Source organism: Phaseolus vulgaris, chromosome 1, assembly GCF_051622355.1.
Source record: "Phaseolus vulgaris cultivar YP4 chromosome 1, ASM5162235v1, whole genome shotgun sequence".
Taxonomy (NCBI): domain Eukaryota; kingdom Viridiplantae; phylum Streptophyta; class Magnoliopsida; order Fabales; family Fabaceae; genus Phaseolus; species Phaseolus vulgaris.
Genome location: NC_143498.1, coordinates 32,838,000 through 32,855,534, shown reverse-complemented (window position 1 = coordinate 32,855,534; position 17,535 = coordinate 32,838,000). Strand labels below are relative to the sequence as shown.

Sequence of the window (17,535 nt, the reverse complement as noted above, 5' to 3'; positions counted from 1 at the left end):
TGCTTGCAACTTTGTGTATATCTCACGCAATCCTTCTTCATGGTCATCCAATAATACCCAGCTCGGGTGACCTTCAACGAAAGAGCTTGTCCTCTTATGTGACTACCGCAAATGCCTTCATGGTGCTCGACCATTATGCAGATGCACTTATCTCCACTTACGCATGTGAGGATTGGGTGGGTATAACCGTGATGGAAAAGATTGCCATCTATCAAGGTGTACCGCTCTACATTCCTCTTAACTATCTTGGCCTCCACAGGCTCGGCAGGAAGTAACCCATCAGCTAGGTAACGCTTGTAAGGTGTCATCCAAGTCTTTGTGGTGTTGACCTACAAAACCTCAAGAAACTCATCCCCCAATAACCCGTAAGTGGTTATTCTTTGGACTTTCAGGGTTTCCTGAGTCATCGACCGATGTCTTCTCCCCTTTCCTGAGCTGATCCCTAAGACCTCCACGTGGTTGTCCTCAATTGGACCTTCTTCAATTGTCCTGAGTGACTTCAATATTTCCTGGGTTACTGACCTCTGTCGCCCTCCCTTGAATTAGCCAATTTAGCCAGCAAATTTGCTTGAGAGTTATGCTATTTGGGAACGTGAATGAGGTCGAACGTAGAGAAGACTGCTTTCAAGATCGTTACGTATATGAGATATGAGGCTAGCTGAGGATTCTTGGCCTGATACTCACTTGTGACTTGCACGGTGACAAGCAACGAGTCACTCTTCACCAACAAAATCCGAGCTATCAACTCCTTTGGCTAGCAACATCCCTGTTATCAAGGCCTCATACTCGGCTTGATTGTTGTTCGCCTTAAACGCGAACCTTAGGGCCTGCTCGATTAACAGCCCGTTTGGTCCTCTAAAATGACCCAGCTCCACTCCCCTGTTGGTTGGAGGATCCATTTACTGAAAGGACCCACTGGAAGTCATTGGGATCAGATTGAGGGTTCTCAGACAAAATTTCTACCATGAAATCAGCATACACCTGACCCTTAATCAACCCTCAAGGTTCATACTGTATGTCAAACTCGGATAACTCCACAGCTCAACGGACCATCCGACCTGTTATATCAGACTTTTGAATTACCTTGCAAATGGGAAGATCGGTCATCACGATCACGGTGAAGCTCTGAAAGTAGTGGCGAAGTCACCGAGCTGTAAACACCACGGCTAAGGCGACTTTCTCAATAGCCTGATACCGAGTTTTTTGTCCCTACTGTACTCATAAAGTAGACTGGCTTCTAGACCTTATCTTGATCTTGCAAAATGACCGAGCTAATCACCCAATTTGTAATCTTAAAATAAAGACGAATAGGGGTACCTGTGACTGGCTTACCAATAACAGGGGGACTGGCCAAGTACTCTTTCAATTTGGTGAAGGGTTCCTCACATTCATTCATCCATAAAAAATGGTTGTTTTTCTTGAGGCATTGGAAATAGGGATACCCCTTATCGCCATTGGCTGACAAGAAGCGAAAGAGGACGACCATGCACCCAGTTAATTGTTGGACCTCTTTCACATTGGCTAGGCTCTTCATTCCTATGATTGCAGCGCATTTGTCGGGGTTCGCTTCTATACCCCTTTCAGTTAGCAAGAAACCAAGGAACTTGCCATTGGCTGACAAGAAGCGAAAGAGGACGACCATGCGCCCAGTTAATTGTTGGACCTCTTTCACATTGGCTAGGCTCTTCATTCCTATGATTGCAGCGCATTTGTCGGGGTTCGCTTCTATGCCCCTTTCAGTTAGCAAGAAACCAAGGAACTTCCCTGATTCTACCCTAAACACATACTTATTTGGACTAAGCTTCAAATTGTCTTGCTTTTGTCCTTCGGGTGCATACGAATCTGGTTATACCTCGAGAACGCATCCAGAAAGCTTAATAACCAATAACCTGAGGCATTGTCCACCAAGAAGTCTATGTTTGGTACAAGGTAGGAATCCTTGGGACATGCCTTATTTAGATAAGTAAAATCGACACACATTCTCCACTTCTCGTTGGCCTTCTTCACCAACACAACATTTGCCAACCACTTAGGATATTGAATCTCCCTTACGTGGCCAACAACCACTAGCTTTCGAGTCTCCTCTCGCATGAAGAGACGCTTATCCTCATTGAACTTTCTCCTTGTTTGGATCATGGCCTTGACCCTTTTATCCATGGTAAGTTGATGACATAGAAAGTCAGGGTCTATCCCGGGCATGTCTGCGGATGTCCATGTGAAAGCACCCATGTTCTCCAATATCACATCGACTATCTTATCACTGAGCTCTTTTCCCAATGAGGTACCGAGCTTAAACTTCTTCCCTTTTATCTCCCTTTCTTGAACCTCTCTTACAGGTCCAGGTCGCCTGTCATTGATGACTTCTACCTTCGCAATCCATCTTGTCCTTCCTGCCTGAATAGTGATTGCCTAAGTCCCTCTTCTATTCTTCACGCTACTCTCGTAGCATTTTCATGTCGTGTTTTGGTTGGACTTTATGGTAATGACTCCTCCCTCAGAAGAAGGGAGCTTCATCTTCATATGGGTCGTTGAGGCTACCGCACCTAACCTGTTCAGGGAAGGTTGCCCCAAAAGCAAATTTTAAGCGGAGGAAGCGTTAACAATGATGTACCTGATGGTGATCATTCTGGTCGCGATGTCGTAAAAGAATTTCGTCCTTAGCTCAATGTGTCCTCGTACTTCTACCTGATCTCCTATGAAGTTGCCCAAGCATCTATTGTATGGCCTCAACTAGTCGGGGGATAACTGCAAATTGGTGAACATTCCCCAGAATATTACGTCAGTCGAGCTCCCTTGATCGATCAAGACTCTGTGCACCTTCCTTCCTACAGTGACGACATATATCACCACTAGATCATCCTCGTGAGGAACCACATCTTCCAGGTCGGACTCCTTAAGCAAAGAGTGGGCTCTAGAGGGTGATCAGGTCTCCTCGTATCAAAGGACATCACCGCTCGTGCATATCATTTACGTTTGAAGGCAGAGCTTCCTCCTCCGAAAAATCCTGCAGAGATGGTGTTCAGCTCTCCATGGACTGGTGTCTCATGTGCTTGGTCCTTAACATCAATCTCTCATTTTGGCTCTTCTTGGTTAGCCTTGAGATACTCCTTCAGGAAACCTTCCTTCACCAAGCTACCCAGTTGGTGATCCAAGGCTATGCATCATTTAACATTATGCCCAAATGCTTTGTGGAACTCGCACCAGGTATTTCTCTGCGATCCCAAGTTCCGATCCATCTTATGGGGAAACTTTAGCTTGTCTACTACCCCTGGCATGCTCAAGAGTTCTTTATATGATACTTGAAACTTGGGTCGAGCTGTTGAATCTTCTATGGCCTTCATTTCAAGCTCATCTTTCCTGGCTACGTATGGTACATACCTCGAGTCCATTCTCTTCTGGGCAGAGGTTTCGTTGACCCGTAGGGGCTGAGCTCGGTTGTTCTCCTTAGACCTAGGTTGCCTTGAGTGCGAGTTGTCGTTCTTCCTAAGCACGACCTCTTTCGCTTCGATATGGGCGACAACTCGCTCACGTACCTCGGAAAAGGTCTCTTCTGGATTCTTAATTAACGAATCAGTGAACGGTCTTGCCACGATACCCTGCTCAAAAGCGGAGATCATCATATCTTCATCATGTGTTTGAAGTCTTACCGTAACCGTGCAAAACCTATTCAGATAATCTTTCAACGACTCTCCCTCCCTTTGCCTCACGACGAAAAGGTTGTGCAGCCTCGGGGGTTTGACCTTGTTAACCGAGAACTGTTCTCGAAACATCCTGAAGATCTGAGAGAAAGAGGTGATATGACCATCTGGAATCCCACTGAACAATTGTAGGGTTGTATCTGTAAAAGTTTCCATGAACATCTCACATCGGATGACATCTGTTTCTCCAGAGATAATCATTTGAGCGTTGAACGCCATAAGATGATTTTTAGGATCCTCTATTCCTATGAAAAAGGAAATTTTAGGTGTGATGTAATAAGCTGGCATAGGCTCATCCATGATTTCCTGCGAGAATGGCTTGGTATTATCTCTCGCTAGCAAGTTCAAAGATCGTTCCTTAGTGGAACGTTGGGCACGTTGGTGTAGGCTCTTGCGTAATTCCTCATTGGTTTTGTGAAACTTCTCATTGGCTTGCGCGTGCTCCGCCATAGGTACCCTAGAGGCATCAATTTTTTCCATCAAGTGATCTTGTAGAAGCTCTTGCTCAGCTCGGGCTTCCGTTTGTAGCCTCTCCTGCTCAACCCTGGCTTCTCCTTGGATCCGCTCTTGGATTCGTTCTTGCTCTCGTCTGTGCTCCTCGTTGGCCTCCTAGAGGGCTCTCATGGCATCCATGAGTTACTGTAAGACAAGGGCACCACTTCCTTCAGATCCCTGCGGGCCTTGTCTTATGTTTCTCATAACTTTAGAAGGCATAATCACGAATGTGGATGGAATCAAGTTTTACTGGGCCCCACGGTGAGCATCAAATGTTCTCGCTGGTTGACCTTTGGTTTGACTAAATGGAGAGCTTCGCTTCTAGTCTGTCTCCTCTTAGTGCACTGGAATAACGCTCTGCTGGGATAGAGGGGGCTCTACCTTTTCATCACACTTTGACGATCAAGTTAGTGAGAACATACAAAATAATAATCAGTTTCAAGTATTCAGAAACGTCTCTTTACGAGGGGTCTCAAGCCCCTTTTATAGATTTCCCTTGAACAACTTCTACTAATGAGAACATAATCTCAACAACAAGCATATAATCATAACAAAAAAACCACTAGTTCACGTGCACCTCTTATCTTCGGGTGCTAACAACAGGAAAATATTCTATCTATAATATTCTATCTACATGTGCACCATTATTCTAGGGTGCTAACAACATTATTCTCAACATATGTTATTTGCATTTAATTAATGTATGTGTTATAAACAAACATAATATTCCTTCTATCTTAACTATCTATTTTGAATTGTCTTACCAGCCTTGGGTCGAGCTCCTGGCCCGTCCTTTAGACCCATGTTGACCCAAAAACCAAGCTAACCATACCAAAGTGTTTGGTCCGAAGTCCCGAACACTCCTGTCCAATACAATCATCAATAAGGTATTATTATTTATTTATTTTGTCTCTGACTTATCAATCTATTTGTTTCTTTCTTTTCTTTTTTAATAGATAAAAAAATATAAGTAAAGATTATGTCATCTCATTAACAATAAAAAATGAATAATAAAATACTTAGATAAAAATTAAACAAAATTCTAAATATTTAATAGAGTAGATTTTATCATAAAAAAATTTAAATTTAATTAAATCTTAATTTGAAATGAAACCTTTCAAAATTGTAAGTACTTTTCCGTCTTGATAGGTTTTGCAAGAGGAGCTATGAATCTATTGAATACCTTTAATAGGGATCTCTTCATCAAAGTCCCACAAAGTGGATCTAGATAATTTTTAAGGTAGGGAGGGACCTAGATAATAAAAACAATACTAATAATATATTGAGAGAAAAAAAGAAGATTAGATAACTAGGTAACACTTACAGTCCCAATGAATTTATAGTTTGGGCTTATACATAACTGTTTACATTAATGTGTATATATTGGGTAACACAAGAGAACACCTTGTACTTTTGCTAATTGAAATTCACTTTTTGATAAAGCTATGTCTTTAATTATTAATTGGGCCAATATTTAAATTCAAAAGTTAGCCATAGTAAGAGCATAGCTGCGGTGGAGACTTATATAGATATTCTATTCATAGATAATAAACAAGTTTTTAGTTATTATTATCTAATTATAATTTATTCTATACAGATTTATCATTTTTATAATAATTATCTTAAAACTGTGTGGATCCTGTTTATATTTTTTTTTACAGTGATCTTACATAAAAATTAAACTTTATAGATGATCATATTTTAGGTCTATTAATGGGATTATGTTGTTTTTCTATGTCTATTTTTCTTAAATAAAAACTTTCATGTTAATCATTATCATGTAACTTGACATTTCACTATACTGACACTTTAAGTAATAACAGTCATTTATCATTACATGAAAAAAAATATTATTAAAAAATAAAAAAGAAAGAAAATACAAAAATAGAGGGGATTAGACCAAAACTCATATGTTAACAAAAATGATACATAGGTAGACTATACTTATTTATAAAGAATTTTAAGAATTGACTAGATTGTTTATTATATCAATAAAAAGATTCTCTATGAATAAATTCTAAATTAGTTAACTTATCAACACACACATTCCTTTCACGAAAGATATGAGGAACCCCAAACCTGATTTTTCCACACTAATTAAGACAAACATTTCATCAATTAGGAAACATATAATGAAAATTGGTTATAACAGTAAATACAACACAAATCAAAACAGAATCACATTCTAGCCAGACATTAATGAACCTCATCTTTTGGACTTCCTCCATAACATGTGTAACTCCATAAAACTCAGCAACTAGAGTAGTCTGAATGTCAAGAAACGCAAAGAAAACTCCAATAATATTAAGGCATATTAGTTATGCTTATAATATTAAAATGACATTTTTTTATATACTTTTAACTAAGTATAACAAAATTAAATTGTATAAATAATTTCGGAATAAATAGACAAAATGTTAGTTAGAGAAACTTTCCTACTTTCTTTATAAATTATTTGATTTTATAAAAAAATTCTTAATTTTGTGCATCATCTTCAAGATTTATCAAATTTTATTGTTTCCGTTCTTTTGTGTAATTTCATTTTTACATGTTAATGTTAAAATCTATTTGTAAATTCTTTTAGGGTTCATTAGTAATAATCTTATTTTGCAAATTTGGAAAAAGTTCATAAAAAAATTTAATCATTATTCAAGTTATGAAGCTTTTTCAATGATTTTGTTCTCTAAATTACATGCAAAGTTGTGAATTTTGACCTAATTTTAAAATTTACCGAGGTTAACAAGAAACCTCATCACAGACCGTGGCGGAGAATGATAGGAGCGGGATGGTGTCACCCTCCCAAATTTTTTATAATATATATATATATATATATATATATATATATATAATAAATATTAACACGTAAAATTAAATATAATAAAGAATAAACCAAACTGATTAAATGTGTAGGGAAGAAAATTAAAATATTTTTTTATATTCACTCTCACGTGTTCCATTCATCCTTTTTTCTACAGTAAAACATAAATTTATCATTTCATTTCTCACCCTTTCTATTGTTTCATTTGTAAAGAAAAAAAAAAGTAAAACACAAATTTATTGTTTTTACCCAATTTCTCACTTGTAACTCTCTCTTGATCCACTTGGTGGTAATATATTAGTTTTATATTATAGTATTTTTTATACATAAATTTTATTGTTTCTCATGTAAAAAGAATGAATTTTTTTTTTATATCTGAATAATGTTTGTAATATAAGAATTTGAATAGTTATATTTTATTTTTTTATTAAGTTTTTATACTCTAACTAACTTTTTTTTAACCACTGAATGAAACTAATTCATCCATCCATCTTATAATTGAAATATCAACTAATTTAAGTGTTTTCGTTTTTATAATTTTTTTATGGAAATTCTTTTTAGATCTTAATTTATATGTTTTTTATAACCAGTTTTTAACTATAACTTATCTATCTATCATAGATTTCTCGTTTGGTAATTTAGTAATTATGTCTCTTAAATTTTTTTTAATTCTAATTCAGTTATTGATGAGTTGAATAATTTGAAGAAACAAATGACTTCTTTAAATATGTGTGATTTTCTTATAATTATATTAAATTATGTACACATTTTAGTTTTTACAAAGTTATTGGTCAAAATTTGTTACTAAATTACATATATCCAATTAAGATAGGACAATCATAATTTTCATTCCTTTTCTGTGGGACTGAGAAGTGAAGTGTAATGGAAACATGATCAAATTGTCACATTGAAGGATAAATAAAGATTTACATGAAGTTTAGGGAGTGAAGTAACAAATGTCCCACTGTCAAAGAACAATACCTTATTGAGTCAATACTTTCTACATTTAATTGAAGGACCTTCCTAATGTCTTATTTTCTTCAAATAAATACTAAGATTTTTATCATCCAAAAGATATATGCAGGTTACATTTTGAATAAATTCAATAAAAAAATTAAAATCAATTTTCACACTAGTAAAAGAAGAATAAAAACAAACAAACAAGTATAAGTTAAGAAACAAAGTAGATATAACTCAATATAAAAGTTTTATATAATAACACTAATGTGAAGCTTTTTGGATAAACAAAAAATAATTGGGTTGAAGATAAAAAAAAAAAAAAAACTAGAAGAAACATGCTAAGGTATGCATTTCCTCTTGGAATAGGTGCAACTACTAATTTTGTGTGATCAGCCCTGAAAACATAACATAATTGTGCAAAAATGGTAATAAGACTAAGAATTTTATAAGTGAAATACTGAAAGCAAAATATTCCCATAAAAATATTTTGTAAAAAATTATAGTAAAAATCTTATTTTCCTTAAGTTATTCAAACACATTGATATACAGTTTCAAAATATATGAAAACTAATAACCGGAAAAAAAATCATTTTTTCATTGCTACAGATAATTTTACAAAAATCACTAAAGATTGTTAACAAGTAGAAAAAGACATATTTAAAACGATACAAACTTGAGAGATTATATTGGTTAAAATTAAATCAACCCATAAGTGTTAATTTTACTTTATGTAGTTTTATTAATATTTATTGTTAAACTTGGCCTATAAAAAAGACAATAACTTGTTATATTTGAAATCAATATGGGAAATGTCAATCAGTTGCATCCATTAGTGAGGGAATTTTCTTTTTATCCCCTTTTTTCTTCCATTGTGGCGTGTGGTTCTTAATTTTATTCCATAGTCAATAAAATACACATTTGAGCTCAAAAGGTTCATAAAGATAAACTTGTCTTCAACAAATATTCTATATGCCCAAAATAGAGAATCCCTAAACTCTTTCACACCTCTCATTTACAGGTTTTAATATCACTCAAAAGATTAAAATAATTCGCATTTTAAAATCACTACATATGTAAACTTTTTATTCACAAACTTAACCATTAGAAGAAATATTCTGATACAGTTATATAGTTTAAAAAATAATATAAAAATAGTTTAAATATATCTTCTTCTCTTAACTTTCTCAAATATAAAACTATTTCAAATTTCAAAATTATATTCTCATGATCTCAAATCAATGTTTTAAATCATGAACCATGAGATCAGTATGGCATGTGCAAACAGTATGTCACTGTTCTATTATGTTCATTTTATTTTCTGTTATCATCATCTTTAATGTAAATTTAAAAAGTAACGAGTCACAGTTTTATAGGATGTTAATTTAAACTGTTGTTTTTGTCAAAATATTCCATAGATTCTCATGATTCCTTGTTCCAAATCCAAGCCGACATTGGTTTGACACATCATACATCATACACCATAAACCATGCACCTGAGTCTTCAGAGTACTAGATTGCAGGAAACGTATAAAGACATGGACTTGTTGGAGATTGGAGCCACTATTATGATTTTAAAAGATTCCAATCCACCTTGAAACGATTGATAACACTGCTACTGAAGTAATTAATCCATTAAATTCTCACTAATCCCAAAATTTAAATTTGAAATCTGAGGTTCAGTCAAAGGTGGAATCGCTGATTATGAGGCTATTTGTGTCCGTGTTCAATACACAGTAGGTACAAAAGTTAACAACTTTAACCCGCGCCACAGTGCACATGATGGAATATGAGCATGTCACCAACACCAAGCAGAATGACCCTGTCTTAGAGCTGTAAAGAATATGAATTATTCAAAAAGATGTTTAAATGGTCTCTAATTATTAGTAACAAAAGTCAAAAGAAAAAGAAAAATGTAGACTCAGAAATGAAAATGCATCCATCACTTTATCAGGAATAATAACAGCTAGGTAGGGTTTAAATATGCAGAAGGCTTAGGTGGTGCTACATGTATCAGTGTATCACTCCCTCTCTCTCTCTCTTTTTTTTTTTTTCCTTTTACCATATTTCCTTTATATTTGATTATTGATTTTTGTTTGAACTTTTTATCTTTCTGCAGCTCCACCTATCTACACCCAGTATGGGGGTACATAATCAGTGCAATTTGATGACATATATCACATCAACCAAATACCCCATATTGAGCTTGGTAGGTGTTGGAGGATGCATTCATAATTGAGACTTGAAAGCAACCTCTGCCAATGAGTTTCAATTTCTTTGTCTGCCTCCCCAAAACCAATATGGTCCCACCATAATATCATCACATGAAGAGGAGAAAGAGGAACAGATAGCCAAATATAATTTGATTCCAAAAAGTACAGGGAGCTGGGCATGCATTTTCATTGTGTGAATGTGTGATTAGATTTGGCCCAATTCAAATATAACGGCTACAACTGTAATAGTAACATCAACCATTTTAATTATCTTTCCCATAAATTTAGTTTCATAATATTTAAACTGCAAATTAATTTAATTTTAAATCTAAAAATGTTTCTGGTTCCTGAAATTGAGTTATATTTGTGTGTAACTTTTTAACTTAATATTAATTTTTAGTCTTCAAAACTTTGAAAAAATATTGTTTAATTTCTCTGTTAAAACAAACATGTAGATGAATATTGACTATGAGAATGAAAAAATTATCATACAGAATACTGTTTAAAACCATTGTAGAAAGGAATTTAATGTGTCGGCAAAAATAAAAGACTAATTACATCAAGTTACAGTTACAAGAGATGATAACTTGAACTTTAATTTCTGAAAGCTTTAGAACTCTGTTTCATATTAAAACTTATGATTTTCAGATTTTTCCGTCTGAATTTTTCCAAACATCTTTCTTTTGGTCCCCAGTATTTTAATGTTTAGCATCGTGGCATGCTCCCCCTCTTTTGTGGTTGAAGGTAATTGGCCATTTCATTGTCGGCATTCACCTAATCGATGACCTTTCTTTTCGTTAGTCTCTATCCTCTTATTATATATGAAAGGTGGAGTGCTTTTATATAATTACAGACATTCAGATCAATTAGTTTTCTTTCTTTTAACCAATGCAAACTTTCAAACTTAACATGTGAAGAATGAAACTAAGCTGAGATTTCTTAAATAAATTTCATATTTAAGAAACAATAAGAATATCCCACATGTATAACTTGACTACTACCAGAGCTCAATGTGAATTGTTTATTGAAAGAATCTGTAAACTAATGATCAAAATACCATCTCCAAGAAATAATAAAACCATAAATAATCTCTAATGTATGTACAAAGAAATCCTACCAAAACAGGATCATGAATAAACTAACAAACAAGAAAGCAACAAGTGAGGGAATCAAAGAAGAGACTGAAGAACTAACTATCTGAATGATAAAATTGCAAGTGGGTGTTGAGATATTGTCCGTAGTAATTTTGGCCAAACCTTGAAAATTGCAGGCCATGGGGTTCTGATTTTGCACCTGGAAGTACATATTAAAGGCATAAGAGGCATTGCCATTAGCATCAAGGTTGTTACAAGAGGATCCGTATCCAAGTGCTGTGCAATCTCCAAAGGTACAGGCATAGTTGATGTTATCTGGAAGGCTGGTTAGATCCTTAGCATTAGGATTAAACATGCACCACCTTGGAGCAAGGTACTTCACATTCTGTGCACCTATGAGAAATTTGTTTTGGTTCTGACCAGAAAGGTCCATTGGAAACTTGGGTTGTCCATCATATCTGAATATTCCCCAGTGACGTTCAAAGTTTCCTGGAGCAATGCTCTTGGCATCCTCATCAATGAGTCCAAAAAGATAAACTTCAATGTGTCCTGGGCGGCGCGGCGTGCCTCTGTTGCCTGCAAGCCTTGGCAGAAGGCCATTGTAGAACCTCAAAGCATTGCCAACATTGGCATTCTTGTCTCCTTCTGTTGGCCATCCTACTTCCCCCACCAAAATAGGCAGGTCTCCAAACCCCACTGATTTGAGAGCTGCAACCAAGGTATCAAAATTTGCATCAAAGACATTGGTGTATGGAGTACCATTATCATTTACTGGATTGTCTACGCCGTCAAAGAAGGCGTAGTTGAAAGGAAAATCATCGTTTCCATAAAGACTTAAGAAGGGGTAAATGTTCACAGTAAATGGTGCACCATTCTTGCTGAGAAATTGCACTATCTGGGTCATGAGACCAGTGATATCAGGCCTGAATATTCCTGCAGATGGAACAGGATTGTTCTCTGGAGACTGATACACATCTGCATTCAAGGGTACTGTAGCCTTTATTGTGTCTCCAACACCTGCATCGTTAAGGGCATTTTGAATGTTCTGCAGAGCAGGAAAGGTGATATTCAAGAATGAATTGTTGTAGGATTTCAAAAATGGCTCGTTCCCAACTGCTACATACCTACAAAAGAATATAGCTATAATGCATACTCCTACACTTGAATAGGTCAAAAGGAAAATCAACATTGGCAGGGAAAGAAAGTATATATTTCATTGCAACTTACAGTTTTGAAAATCAAAATTGACAGAAGGGTTTTAACAACAGAAGGAAGTATTTTAATGCTTCCTACTACATATGGTTGTGATATCTGAGAAGATTTTCTTAGCAAATCAATTCTTTAGAGTTTGAGCAATCCAATGACTAAAACGGACTTTATTAATGTTACTACTTGTGTTAAGCCAAGATTTTGCATACCTCCAAATTAGTCCCAAAAATATTTTACAAGTTTGCTGAAGAGTGACAAAAAATAGCATTTCAAGAGGAGTTGAGATAAATAATATTGAATTTCCATCCACCAAAGCATAACATGCGGCGTTTAATAATATAATGATAAACCTTTTACAAAGATAAAGTCCTATTATTTAAATTTCTAGCTCCTTTAATCTTATTGAAATTTCTCGTTAACCAATGCAGAACTGCAAGCCACAGCAACAACAAACATACCCTAGAAATATAAGTTATCCATGTTCTGTTAGAGATCATGTCTAAACTTGAAATCAATTTTTTAATACATGTACACACAATAGACATAAACACAAATATTCCCTTCCCCAAAAATAACACATGCTCATACCAAAATTCCTCACATCCATTGGTTACTTGCACATATCAATGGGAATTAAGATGGATGGTTAGATAATGTATATCCTGTCCTGTGAGAGAATTTTGACACTTTTATATCTCTTCCCTCAAACATTCCGCAGAAATCACCTTCTAGAATGGAATAATGATTCTTGGAACAAATCCTTCTCCTATGCCACATACAAAGTTACAAAGGACTCATCATGCACCACTACCAAAAAAAAGGAATCAAATTCTGGGGGATCGCCCAATACACAGAGCTACCCTGATAAAAAAGAAAAGACAACTTTTGGGTTCACTTTTGAAAGATTCCTTTCACACTTTCCCAGGGTTAGTCCCTAAATTAATCAGCAAAGAAAATACTTAATAGTAATAATATTATTATTATAGTCAGGTGGATTGCCATCAGCAGTAACAAACGCTCCTAATGTGAATGATACAATACAAGATTTTCCCCGAGGAGAAGCCTAGCAGGCCACGATTAAGCAACATCAATGCCAGAATTAAAAGAAGTAGGGCAAACATAAATTCACCAAGAAATCCAAAACAGAGAATCAAGGACTTGACATAAAATGCACTTGTTTAAAATATTCAAATAAACCAACAAGTAACAACCACATCACATACCAAATAACCTCTAAACTTCATTCGAAAACACAGAGAAAGTAAGAGAAAAAAAAAGTGTATACAATAACAACAATCAAGTTTAAACCTAAGACTTGGTGCAAACAACACACCCTAATGGATTTAAGGAAGGCCAATTTACACAATGGATTTAGAAAAAAAACAATTGAAGCAGTTAACTCAAATTGAAAAAATAAATAAATAACAAAGCTCACTTGATGTTAACACCCCCATTGAAGGTGTAACGCGTGACGTTTTTCTTAACCCACTGTTTGGCCCTGCCAAAGTCATTCATCTCAAGAAGCTGGATATTAGGGATAGCCACCATTACTTCAATCCCAGTCCCAGCCAAGGCACTCATGGTGGAGTCATCTGCATCAAAAAGCTTCACTTTCTGAATCCCATTGTCCTTCAACAACTGAACCACTGTGTCTGGTGGCAACTTATGCGTTGCTTGGGTTCCCCAATTCACACCAATCCCTTCCCCACACCAACACATCACCCCCACCACCAACACCCATCTCAAAACCCAGTTTTCTTCCATTGCAAGAGCAACAAAAACTTTTCCTCACAAAATAATAACAAGATTTTCAAGGAAAAAAGAAAACCAAAGGGAACACAAAAAAGACGAAAAGCTAAAATGGGTATGTAAATGGTTAACAAAACATAAACGGAAACTCTCTCTTGTTTCTATATGGAAAGTGGGGGCAGTAGAAAGCAACCGTTTTTGAAAGTGGGGTTGGAAGATGAGCGAAAATTTCACAACTTTTTCACACAGGAAGTTACGATCAATGAGACGGTGATAGACCTAATACGGTGAAAGATCAAACCGGAATAAACAAATAGGAAAAAAGAGAAGCAAGGGAAGAACAGTATAAAGGATCACAATTAACAAAAGCTTGATATAACAATGTTGGTAAGCAAAACCCCCCCAAAATAAATAAAAAAAAACAATAGCTTCCTTGTTTTCTCTCTCCTTGGTTTGTTTCCTCTGGCCCAGAGAAACAGAGAGGGCAGAGAATGTGATTACGTGAACCCAGATGAACAAAAGCAAACAAGTTTCTATGTATTCTTGTTTGAGAGAGAGGGAAAGAGCTTATGGAGTGAGAAGAAGAATGGAAGTTGTGAAAAGGAAAGTGATAGAGCCAAATTCTTTACGCTTTTTAATTACTATTATTATTGTGGGGGCGAACTTAACCGCTGTTCTAGATAGCTATAACGGCTATGACGTGAGAAGTTAAAGAGAGAGAAGATTTGAAGAGTAAAGAAGAAGGAATTAGAGGTTGAAGGAGAAAGGTATCATGATTATCATAATAATGAAATATGAAAAGACAAGTTTGAGTTATTGATGAGAATGACTGAGCCTTTTGGTTCAAGAAAGGATCAAAATATTGTCATTGCAAGGGTTGAAGCTAAATTTATTTATTTTATCACACTTCTTCTGTTAGGGTTTACTTCTTTCTAACATCAACTCACACTGCAGTAATTGAGTTCTCAAGAAAGAATAATAGATTTTTTTTAAAAGCTTTTTTTTATATATAGAAATAAATTCTATGGAAAAACTCTCTAAAATTTTAGAGACATATTATGATATATAAAATTTTATTAAAATATTTTATGATTGATTTCTTTTTTTTCATTTAGATTTTGATAAATTTATACTGTAAGAATTTTACGAATTTATAAGATTTAAAAAATTCTATAATTTTTTTAAAGAAACATTCAAAACTAAAATATCAATAAAAATTAAAAGAATATATGGTTTGGATAAAGTAAAATTAATACATTTTTTTTTTCAATCTTTTAATAATTAAATGGTTTTAACATTGTATCCTCGTGTACTTGTTCTTTATATATTAACATTTTCTCATTTTTATTTTGAAAGTTTAAATTGATACAAATGTTTTAAAAATTTAAGTGAAACTATTTAATAGATGTGATATAGCGTTACAATAAAATGTTACATGATTCAATGAAATCTTTTTAAAAAGGTAATCTAAAAAATGGTATGAATAGTTCAGGAATTTGATGCCCAGAATTTTAGTTTTGAAAAATATTTAAACTTTCTGTATAATATTTTAATTTAATAACTTGTAAATATTGAAGTATTTAATATATTTTACATGTAATATGTAAATGAGATTGATAGAATAGAAAAAAAAATATGATAAATATTTTAAAATAATGTATAGCTAACTACATAAAAATAAAAATAAATATAAAAATGGTCAAAATGGTATTAGAGTTATTTATTAGAACGAAAATGGTAAATTCAAAGAATTATTTATTAAAATTTTAAAGTTAACATCTCACATTTATTATATAATTAATATTTTATTATCAGTTTTTATCCAAATATATTACTTTATTAGTCAAAATATTACTTGTTAATTATTTATTTGAACACAATAAATCAGTTACATTAACTATTTGTGTTAGTGTATATATATATATATATTAATTAGAGTGAAAATAATGTGATTTAAATAATTATATATTAACATTTAAAATTTAATATCTTATAATTATTGTAATGTAAATATTTTATTATTAGCTTTATTTTTTAAAATTATATATATACACACTAGTGGTTATATGCTTATATATTATTTTAAACTTTCTATGAGTAATTAAATGAGAAGTTACAAACAAATCAGTTTTTTTTTATTTTTTATGTTTAATATATATTTTGAATTTAAAAGTCTTACTCATTTTTGTTTTTGCCGGTTGACTTAGCCGTCGTTTACTTCAGAGACAGATGGTGGCTCCTCCTATTTTTGGTGGTTTATGCTCTCTCCTCAGGTGATAGAGGGTGGCTCCATTGAAACAGAGGGGGTCCTACTTGTTGATTGCACTCCGATGATCAAGTCAGTACTAAGAAACAATAAGTATGTAAAATAGTTTCAGTCTTAAAAACGACGTACCTTTTCTAGGGTTCTTACCACCCTTTTTATAGGCTATATCTAGGTCAACTTCCCTGTCCCACGAGGACCCTTCCTTAAGTGGAATTAGGGTTACTAGCGAGGCATCCTGTTGTGTGTTGCACAATCTTAGCGTAGCCGGCGCACAGAACTTTCTCCTTCTGGAGTGCAAAATCTTAACAGTATGACCGCCAGGGTACCAACTCATGCACCACCGCTGCAGGGCCATCTGTTTTATAGGTGCCCTAATTATTCACGTGTCATGCATGCAACTTTCCTTGGAAACCCTAACACTCATGGTCCTTGGCGCCTCCAGGGTATACTTACTTGTGTATACACACCACATGCATGAACCCTCCTGTGATTTAGGTCTTTCTTATATCTAGATGACAACTCATTACTATTTTTGGGGCTCGATTACGTGATCCATCATCGCGACCAGACCACCGATGTCCGATGTCAATGTCTGATGCTGATCTTTGATGACCAGTACACAAGTCCCCCAGGCTCGAGCTGTAACTTGTTTCAGCGAAGAGGTTAGATGATCGCCCATGGCGAGTGAGTGACAGGACGTGAACAGTGCGCTAGGGTGATGTTTCACCATACTTTTTTATCAGCGTACACGTGGCAAGACCAACGGTCGAGGCTCGTTGCCGCTTGCGTTTCTCTTATACGTTAAACCCCTCAACCCTTACGCTCATTTCACTGTTTCATTACTTCTCTTAGGCTTTTTTTTCAAACCTTTCCGCTTCTCAAAACGCTTTGTCTTCTTCCCTTGCCCACTTCAACTCCCTGAAGCATAATCACTCTAAGGTATGTTTTTTTATTTCATCATCGCCTTTTTTTTTATCATTCTGATGCTCTTGGCATGCTTTAATTGTTCTGGGACGGTTTGAGTTTTCCGCATTTT

At 34.7% G+C, this 17,535-nt stretch overlaps 1 protein-coding gene across 2 annotated transcripts; it reads right to left on the bottom strand.

The window, feature by feature from the left end:
• Window positions 1-11,242: 11,242 nt before the first annotated feature.
• LOC137813843 (O-Glycosyl hydrolases family 17 protein) lies at window positions 11,243-15,096 on the bottom strand. 2 transcript variants are annotated; one of them, XM_068616287.2, is made up of 3 exons: window positions 13,920-14,968; window positions 12,146-12,399; window positions 11,243-11,983 (listed from the first exon to the last, which is right to left on the bottom strand). In XM_068616287.2, exons 1-3 carry the CDS (start codon window positions 14,246-14,248, stop codon window positions 11,295-11,297), a joined length of 1,272 nt encoding a protein of 423 aa, XP_068472388.2. In that variant the 5' UTR covers window positions 14,249-14,968; the 3' UTR covers window positions 11,243-11,294. The 2 variants fall into 2 exon arrangements, with proteins under 2 accessions (XP_068472388.2, XP_068472387.2); XM_068616286.2 differs by having other exon boundaries at window positions 11,243-12,399; window positions 13,920-15,096.
• Window positions 15,097-17,535: the final 2,439 nt, after the last annotated feature.